The sequence below is a fragment of the Setaria viridis genome, chromosome 5 (genome assembly GCF_005286985.2).
Source record: "Setaria viridis chromosome 5, Setaria_viridis_v4.0, whole genome shotgun sequence".
Taxonomy (NCBI): Eukaryota; Viridiplantae; Streptophyta; class Magnoliopsida; order Poales; family Poaceae; genus Setaria; species Setaria viridis.
The window spans coordinates 44,413,695-44,423,407 of NC_048267.2; the positions used below are offsets into that span (position 1 = coordinate 44,413,695).

A 9,713-nucleotide genomic window follows, 5' to 3' on the forward strand; every position below is an offset into this window, starting at 1 on the left:
CGTGATAAGTGCTACATGGATTTATTTGAAATTTTACAGAGTTTTTTTTAAGATTTATTGAATCTTTCATTTGAAGCAATTCACTTTAACTTTGATATATCTTCTGGCGTTTAATGACGTTAATGTTTTTAATGTATTCTACACACAGCTTGTAAATTTGCAATTCGTGTGTTGTTTGGAATGTTTTTCTCAGCCGACAATGTAATCAGATGGGCTTTTCTAGCTTCGTCACTGCACACTATACGTGCATATGATGAAAAACGCCGCATGTGTTGGATCAGATAAAGTAGGATCAATCACACGCAATGCTGAATGTTGATAAAAACGAAAAGGCGAAAAGATGAAAAGCGGTGCGCGCGCACACCGTGCTTATTCAGATTTGCCAAATGATGCCAATACACGCAGAAACACTTATACACTCACTGGAATATTTTAAAAATGATACGTACTGCAAAAAATAACTCGATCAATTTAATTTGAATAACCAAGTGGATCATCACGAGCAATCGGAACCACTTGTCCCCGGGCTCGGCTACTTTTGCGGCTGCTGAATCGGATCGGCGTCAGTTCCATGCATGATGCATGCTTCTGCCTGCCGGCGGTTTCGAGATGAGATCACATATTCTTTTCTGAGGCACACGACATGACGGCGAAAAAGTAATTTTAGAATAACATTGAAAAGTGAAAAAATGGTGGCAAAAGGGAGTGCACGGCTGCATGTCCACGGTGAGATGATCGGATTAGCGTACGTAGAATACTCCAAGTGGACTTCTTTAGAGCGTGGAAAGTAAAGCCTACACCATATCGTTGTAGCATCTCCATTTTCTTTTCTTTTTTTAAAAAAAGAGGAGGTTGGTTTTAACAGAAATTTGTTCCCTATCGTATTCACCAACGTCAACCTGCCTCTGGTAACAAGACACATTGTTAACAAGTTTGCTCAACCTTCAACAATCAGAAGTAGACACTTCAATTATCCTTTTTTTTAGTCTTGTTGCTGTGCAGCTGATATTAGTATACTCGTACGCAAAGATTCAGCGAGACTTAGTTTTCGCACGACGTAATGCCTTCTTGTGCTCAAATGGGGTAAGAGCGCTCTGTTTTAAGACTATATTAACAGGTAGCCCTTTTTTACTCGAGTAAAAATGGGGTCACAACTCACAACAGGTTATAACTTGAAAGTTCCACTCCAAAACCTTGGCTACCATCATTTGCTGTAAAAGCTCTAGGATACATAAGTGATTGCTTTGATTTCATTTATTCACCAAAATTGGGCATACATCTCACATGCACAAAACTCCTACGACTTCAATCTACCCAAACATTTGTACGCCGGGAACAAACTTGTGCCAGCAGATTTCAAATTCTATTGTGTTTGTGGCGCCACAAGCAGTGCTTTTCAGTGCCATAAAATTTCCTTCATTTCTGTCTGCCGAATTTATTAGCCACCGCTGGCTCCGATAGTGTGTCCCAGACCTGTCAAACATGCAAAACAATGTTTAATAAAGACAGCTATACATAGCAAGCAGAGCTTCAACAGCTTGTAGAGAGGAGCCTGGTGGATTACCTTTAGTTTGCCTTTTGATCCTCCACAGGCTAACCAGAAGGAGTTGTCATGTGAAAATGATACCGAGAAAATAGCTCCCTGGAACAACCAAATGTATAAGCAAGATGTCTAAAGCAATTACTCCCAGTAAAGAACAATTTCATTTGAAAACATACAAGCTTTGGATTCAGAGAGGCAATGCATGATGGCTTGTTGTTTGATAGATCCCAGAGTTTCACCTGTGTTACAAATAGCTTAGTCACTGGCTGAATAGTATCTATATGTCATCCAAATATTGCAAGGTTCTTACCATTTTATCAGTCGAGCCTGTTGCAAGAAACTGCAAGAAAAGAAGCCCCATAAGCAATCTATTCATGTGGATGTGTTTATTTCTTTTTTAGTACACAACTATACCCAAAATAATACGTACATTAGGGGCTGATGGGTTGAAGGAGATGGATGAAACAGCCTTTTCGTGTGCATGAAGAGTATATGTGGATCGGCCAGAAGAACTTGATGAAGCTGTTCGCTTATCGAAAGCTTGAACCATCCCATTTTCAAGACTTACCTGGAAGATATAAAAGCTTTTGACTTAGAGAGCCCCAGACTGATTCAAACGTTAATAGAGACCATACAGAACATTCAAAAAGGACAAGTGCTAATTTCATAATATCGAGAAAGCATATTCACCAGATATAACAAGAAAACTGCAGATCAAATGCCTTCGCAAAACCAACACTAGGGTCATTCCTATAGGGTCCAAAAACAGTAAGTAGCCTGGATTGTTATTAGCATAAAGCACTAGAGATGAATCTAAACAATTTTCACAATATCATGGCTCTGAGACCTTAGCCCTCCTCTGCTAACATTACCAACTATTTTCTACAGTATACTTGACTCTAGACAGAACTACATGTCAAAGAGACCCTCTGACTCTACCCATCTAGATTTCAACTAAGCTGTTTTCTGATAGAAGATTCACTAAATGAATAGCCTAAGGCCTCAGGTAGTCCTTGATTCACATGTTTCGGACTAGACATAACTTTTAAGGTATGCAGAAAACAAATCATGAGTTTCAAGTACTAACCACAAATGAATGTTCATTGTGTGGATCCCAAGCTAAACTTTCCACATCTGCTTCAACAGACCATTTATGGCAACTCTGTCCACCATCTTTCATATCATTCTGTAGATAAAAATGTTGGATCAATTATCAAGAAAGAGTAATTCAATGTTAATAATCAATTATCCATTATAACTGGCATATGCATTACCATGGCAACTGTTTTATCAAATGATCCACTGAGAAGAACTTCAGGTGACTGTGGGCACCAAGCAACTGATTGAACCTGCAAACCGAGGAAGGGAAATCAAGATTATACAGCAAGATGATAGCCCAATATGACAGAAAACAGGTATCAGTAATCATTGCCTTGTCATCATGATGTTCAAGTGTAACTGCACATTTGCCAACAGCTAAATCCCAAATTTTAACAGTTGTGTCCGCACTTGCACTAGCTAGAACATTCCTGGAGTTCATAACAATAAGTCATGCATCAGAGAGGCTAATAAGTGAAGATGAAGAGAGGCGCCATCACTTAAGTTGAAATGAAAACTCACCTGACTTCCTTGTTCCATGCAAGACCAAGCACAGAATTTCTATGACTTCCCTTCTTATACTTTTTCCCCTGCAAGAGAAAATTCATGCAGCATGGATATAAGCATAGCTAACAAAGACTGAACAAAAAGTATAAATGGGTGCCCACTTGCATACATCCATACGCGCATCATAATAATATGAAAGAAAAACATTCTAACAATTGTCCTGACCAAGCACATTCATCTAATTAGCATCGTGCTGTTAAGAATTCATATGGGAACCACTGGATCTACTGTAATCTGATAGCCGAAAGCAACTAGACCAAGCAAACACTAACCTTACTGAACCTAAGAAGAATCCAGTGCGGTCTCACTTGCATTTAAGGAGACGACCAATAAGATGGAAAAAAAAACATCTTGATTCACATGCACTCACTTAGATTAATTGAGGCCTGATCTCAAACCAGAAATTCATGTACATTCCTTTTAGCATATCTGAGAGCATAACAGCCTGCTGCTAAATGGGTTATGATAAGTCAAAATTGTTTGTGAATCTAACCTAAAATTTAGCTGCCAATAAACCAGACGCAAGATGCACCACATGGTAAGCTAAACTCATGTCGCAATATAAATAGAAGAAACATGTAAATAGCAACATTAACAAGAATACCAGCACTTATCAACAGCTTTAGAACAGAAACTGTGTTAGTTTGGAGAATGCTAGAAGTATTGAGCAAGAGAATGTGTGTAGAAACCAGTAAAATAACCTATGTAAGCAATGGCAACTCCAAAGCTAGTTCGATATTGCAACTAGTAAAATAACCTACAGACATATGAAAACTACAAATCTAGTTCAATAATGGAAGCAAACCTTTTTGCCCTTTGCTTTCTTCTTCTTTTTTGAAAGTCCTCCTAAAACCATGTGAGGTTGCACCTCATCAACCTATTAAGAAAAATCAAAGAACCACCAAAGAATATGTAAAATGTTTAGCAATGAGATGTTTCGTGGTTATATGGAATGACATTCGTATACGTTTCAAGAGACATTACCATATCTAGGTCCCATATTTCAATAGCAGGATCCATGGTTCCAACAGCAATAAAATTCCCTGCAATATGAAAAACAGAGAAAGAAACAGAATGAGATATAAAGTTTCTTCTAAAGATAGATTTGCACTCCTCGCATGTAGCTCAGGTGACAGTCACAGTTTTACCTTTGTCACCACCCTTCAGATTAAAATCCATCCAAGCAGTGCAGAGCGGAAAAGCAGGGAGAGGAACATCATGATGCACAAACATATTTTGCTCACCATCCTCTGTTTCTTCAAGTATGTTGACCTGTGATTGATAATTAGTTAACCACTAGGTATCAAAACTGATAGCATTTAAAACAGCCAGAGAAGTTGCCTGCCAGGGTGAGAATAGAATCTATTAAGAATTGACTATATTTCACATGCTCACACACTGGTAAACACTAAAGAGCACTGCAAGTCCTGGGATCAATTTCCCAACACAGATTTACTCGCTACAGCCAGCATTGCCATAATGTAACCCGTGATAAATCAGTGGGCAACAAGGAGGCAACAAGGAGTGAATGTGATAAATCAGTGGGTAACATATCGTTACTACAAGAAAGATTATGTCTTTAGATTCTTATCAACAAATGAAATCAACTAAAACAGTACCACCATTATCATCTCTAGCAAAATCACAAAAGTTTAAAACTGACAAACTTGCCTGAAGAGAAAAGACATCTTCATCGCTGTGTGCACACACAAGAAGATAATCAGTAGGCTTGATCATCTTATCTTCAATCTCATCATCGTCATCGTCATCCTCATCCTAATAAGATAGGAAAATGGGATCAATTTGCATCCATTTATTGTATCAGTAAACAACAAAAGCAAAATAGAGGAGAAAGCGCGATTACGTTATTGTTGTTGAGATAGGGGTCCATGTCATTGCTGGGATAGTACAGGTCCCCCATTCCGGAGCTGAAAATCTCGATTCCTAACACAATCACAAGCTCACAATTCAGCAATCACCCACACCTGGTACGATTAAAAAATCCGCAGGAGGATGAGAAGTAATAAGAGAAGAAAAGCGCGCACCTTCTTCCTCGTCGTCGTAAGCATCCATGTTGAGCTCGCGAAGCTCATCGGCGACGTCGTCCGCCTGACTGGAGCCCTTGGCGAGCGCCTTGGCGACGGCCTTGGCCCGGGCGACCTCATCAAGCTCCTCCTCGGCCTCGGCGCCGTCAAGCTCCATGGTGCCAGCATCATCATCCTCGTCGACATCGCTCCCGCCGCTGGGGACAGAATTACATTCGCGGTAACAAACAAAGTTCGTCAGCACCACAAGACTTACAGCAACGCGAGCAATGCAAGGAAGCGTGGGGGAGGAAGAGGGGCCGGGCGGGCTTACTCTCCGCCCAAGGCCAAGGTTTTGATGGCCTCGTCGATCTCCTCCTGCGTGGGCGGCTCGGCGACGACCGGTACATTCTTGGCGGCGCCCCGGGGCACCCAGGAAATCGCCGAGATCATCCCATTCAGCGAGTCCTCCATCGGGCTGAGGCGCAGCAAAAAATCGCAGCCTTTCTATTGGGTTAATCGAGGAGGAGACCGGTGGGGGCGAGGCGGCCGGCGGCGAGGGAGACGAGCGAGGAGGTTGATTGATGGCTGTGCCTGTGCGCGGTGGCGACGGAGGAATGAAGGGGGCTAGGGTTTAGCTGGTTCGCGCCGAGGCCGAGCGTTGCTGCTTCTATTGGGTTGGGCTGGGCCTTGAGGATGGGTGCCGCCGCCGCCGCCGACGGGCTGGGCTGGAAAGGACACAGCACGCGACGCGGGCCCATTCTACTCTTTGGACGGTTTGGGAGGAACGAAAGAGTAGTATGTGGCCCACTGTTGGCCGCGACGCTCACGTTGCTTCACCGGCGACGGCGAGGATGAGCTCCGGGCCGCGCACAAGCTCAGCACAGGCCGTGTCTCTCGCCGTACTAGGCAGTGCTTGGAGCCTTGGACCCCTGCCCAAGGAAGCGGACGAGGCGCCGGCGGCTACCGGAGCTCGGAGGTGGGCAGTGGCAGACTGGCAGGTGTTGGTGCAGCGCCGGACACCACGGGAGCAAGACGATGCCACAGGCAAAGCAGGGCGCACACCGCACATGGAGGCAGGATTGAGACGGAGACGCGAAGGAATCGAGCGAAAGATGGCATCGACGAGCCGCGTCGACGTCGAGCACGAGGCGGATTCTTGGAGCATGGCGACTCTCATATTTGCTCTCCGAACCTTTTTGTGGTTTTGTGATCATCGTCGGCCACTCGATTGGCTAACCCCAGCTACCTTCTTCGACACACGCTGGTGCTCAGGTCCCTGTCAGCTTAGCCCGGCTGCGGATGAGCTCAGGTGATTAGATGCCGCATTGCATTTGCATGCATGCTTGTCCCTTTCTTTACCAACGCCACTATCAGTGCTTTCCTTCTTCTCTACGGGATGTTTGATACACCCTAATAAACTTTAGCACATGTTACATCAGATATTTGGATGTTAATTAGAAGTATTAAATTTAGTCTAATTACAAAATTAATTGCACAGATGGAGTCTAATTCGCGAAACGAATCTACTAAGCCTAAGGGCCCGTTTGGATACACCCCGCTAAACTTTAGCACCTGTCATGTCGGATGTTTAGGTACTAATTAGAAGTATTAAACATAGTCTAATTACAAAACTAATTGCACCGATGGAGTCTAATTCGCGAGACGAATCTATTAAGCCTAATTAGTCCATAATTTGACAATGTGGTGCTACAGTAACCATTTGCTAATGATGGATTAATTAGCTTTAATAGATTCGTCACGCGAATTAGACTCCATCTGTGCAATTAGTTTTGTAATTAGCTCGTATTTAGTCCATCTAATTAGCATCTCTAAAGTTTAGGGGCCGTTTGGTTCCCTTTGCTTATTTTTAGCACGTGTCACATCAAATGTTTAGATACTTATTAGGAGTATTAAACGTATACAATTTACAAAACCCATTACATAAGTGGAGGCTAAATGGCGAGACGAATCTATTAAGCCTAATTAATCTATCATTAGCAAATGTTTACTGGAGCAACACACTGTGAAATCATGAACTAATTAGGCTTAATAAATTCATCTCGCTATATGTATTTTTCAGGCCAGGGGTGAGGAAAAAATCAGGACCGTCATGGTCGCTTTCTAGGTCGGGCATCGCCCCTGTCAGTCACGGGCTGGCAATTATGCTGCCAAGTTCTATTATTGGCTGCTGCTGCTGCTGCAGGCGTGCTCCCTTCCCTGTCGTAGATGCCGCAGACACGCTTCTCCGATAAATTTGGCGCGAATCTCGAGAGTTGGATGCAAGCTCCAATGCAGTGCCTCCGTCCGTTCCATCACCCGCCGGTGACTTTTGCCTCTTTCTTTGTGGCGGTGGTCAGTATGATGGCGCCTCTTTCCTCCGCTCCTGCGTGCCATTCTCCCACTTCCCCCGCGCCTCGCGGCGACTCTCTCCTCTCATCCATCGCATCAAACCAAAGGCGAAAACGCAGCAGGTCACGCGACGTGGATACGATCCCAATGAAGATCGCCGCACTGCACAGAGTAGCTGGAGGGCTTTGAGTCACTTCGCATGCTGGCACGTCGGTCGATCGCCAAAGCAAAGGCGACGTCGGTCTCCCTGCTACCCTGCCGTCTGTCCGTCCCTCCCCGCCGTGCCGTGGCCGTGCTTGGTGCTTCAGACCTTGGCCTGTGGCCTCGCACAATCACCAATCCCCTTGTGTTTGCTGCTTCCGATCCTTCATCCGGGCTGTTTGCTTCAGCTTATAAGTCGGCTGAAAAGCTGAAACGACTGATTTATTATGAGAGAAAAATACTGTTTGGTGGCTGATAAGCCGGCTGAATAAGCTGAAGCCAACATACCCATCGTCCTTGACCCGGACATGTTGAGCTCAAGGCGCCGCGGAGGATGGAATACGGTGAGCTGCTGAGATGGCAATTAGGCTGTCGGGTGAGGAATAGACCAGACAGTTTACGCTACGGATCATCATCTCTAATACGTGCGTCTGAAAAACAAACACAAAGCTGGAGCAGCGGTGGGTGGATTCCTTCGTCGACCTCGAGCCTGTCTGTCTGAGTTTGACCCGGGGCTGGCCCACCGGCGCCCCCCATGCTTATCCACTCACCTCCGTCCATCCCATCGACAGAGACGTCCGCACAGCCTACAACTAGAAGAGAAAGCAAAGCTGCAGCCAATTGCTGGCTGCAGCGGAGGAATCTCCCATCTCGTCCTGGCAGAGTTGCAGCGGTGGTGACTGCAAGTACTGCTGCCTGTACTGCCCCCAACTGGCGGAGGACACTGACGGCAGATGCCAAGAACATCACTGACCTTGACCCCAAATCTGCCGCAACCCATCCATGATCCGTCCGCCGGTCTGCCGGCCCGCGTCGAGTTCAGCTTGCTCGGTTCATCAACCGCCGCATGCGGAACTCGCCGTCTCAATCGTAATCCAAACACTGGTGCTAGATTTTAGTAGTATCACGATGCTAATGAGAGGGTTCAACATGAACTAATATAAAATTAATGTGACAGGTACTAAACTTTAACACACTTCTCGGCAATAATCACATCTTCCCCTTCAAAAAATACCACAAAGAACAGCAAGAATGCAGTACTATACAGCGCTCTTCCGTCTGGTTGTGCGCGCCGTAGGGAGACGAGACAGGGAGTGTCACGGCAGGCGCCGCAGCGGCAGTGCGCGGAGTCCGGCCGGGACAGGCAGACAGCCGCGCGCCGCAAGTCAAACACGGCATGAAAATACGCAGGCCCCCCCCCTGGAAAGCAAGCCAAGACTTCACTTCATCCCAGGGCGTCCGTTCCCGTCCTGCTCCTGCCCACCCCCGCAACCAAAGTCTCAAGCATGCCAAGATTGCTACTGGATTTACCATCCCCCCCCCCCCCCCCCCCACCAATTGGCACGACTGTAATATCTCACGGACTCACGCCTTAAAAATGGTTATCTCCATTGTCAGCATATCTGCGTCAGGAAAGAAAAAAAAAGAGGCATGTCATCGTGAAGATTTTCTTTTCCGCCTTCAGTTGCAGGAGATCACTACAGTACCACTACTAACTGATACTAGAATCATTTTAGTGCAAATAGTAAACTAAAATGGAGAATATATTATCGTGCTCCATCTGGTGATAATGATAGGATACTGTCCGGACACAGGCTGTGAACACCAGTCTACCGGTCCAAGTGGATGTAACAAAGGAGGGAAAAAAAACGCATTCCTCCTCGTCTTGCTGCTGCTGGTGCCTGACAGCTTTCCCTTCCTTTCCTCCTCCCCTTTTGCATTGCATGCAGGGGCTTCTACGGTCTACCAACCTCAGGTGAGCTCACAAAGCGGGGCCGGCAGTAACTAGTAAAAATAAAGTAGCTAAAGCCCCAGAGTAACCGCAGGTGAAAGTAAAAACGCAGAACGATCAATGATGTGAGAGGGGGTGAAAAAAAAAAGGATAGGAAAGCAGCAGATGAAAAAGAAAGTCCAAATAGGAAAGTGGG

At 45.3% G+C, this 9,713-nt stretch overlaps 1 protein-coding gene across 1 annotated transcript; it reads right to left on the reverse strand.

The window, feature by feature from the left end:
* Window positions 1–1,143: 1,143 nt before the first annotated feature.
* Window positions 1,144–5,886, reverse strand: LOC117858492 (uncharacterized). Its single transcript, XM_034741565.2, has 16 exons — window positions 5,567–5,886; window positions 5,254–5,450; window positions 5,073–5,152; window positions 4,880–4,984; window positions 4,357–4,480; window positions 4,193–4,251; window positions 4,014–4,085; window positions 3,164–3,231; window positions 2,976–3,072; window positions 2,818–2,892; window positions 2,631–2,729; window positions 1,974–2,111; window positions 1,854–1,883; window positions 1,720–1,782; window positions 1,565–1,642; window positions 1,144–1,473 (listed from the first exon to the last, which is right to left on the reverse strand). Exons 1-16 carry the CDS (start codon window positions 5,704–5,706, stop codon window positions 1,417–1,419), a joined length of 1,482 nt encoding a protein of 493 aa, XP_034597456.1. The 5' UTR covers window positions 5,707–5,886; the 3' UTR covers window positions 1,144–1,416.
* Between the last annotated feature and the right edge of the window lie 3,827 nt (window positions 5,887–9,713).

Coding starts and splice junctions, on each gene's coding strand:
- LOC117858492 (XM_034741565.2), bottom strand. CDS start 5,706: ATGGAGGACTCGCTGAATGGGATGATCTCGGCGATTTCCTGGGTGCCC. Junction 2,112..2,630: donor ACAATGAACATTCATTTGTG/GTTAGTACTTGA, acceptor TATATCTTCCAG/GTAAGTCTTGAAAATGGGAT. Junction 1,643..1,719: donor CCTCTCTGAATCCAAAGCTT/GTATGTTTTCAA, acceptor TGGTTGTTCCAG/GGAGCTATTTTCTCGGTATC.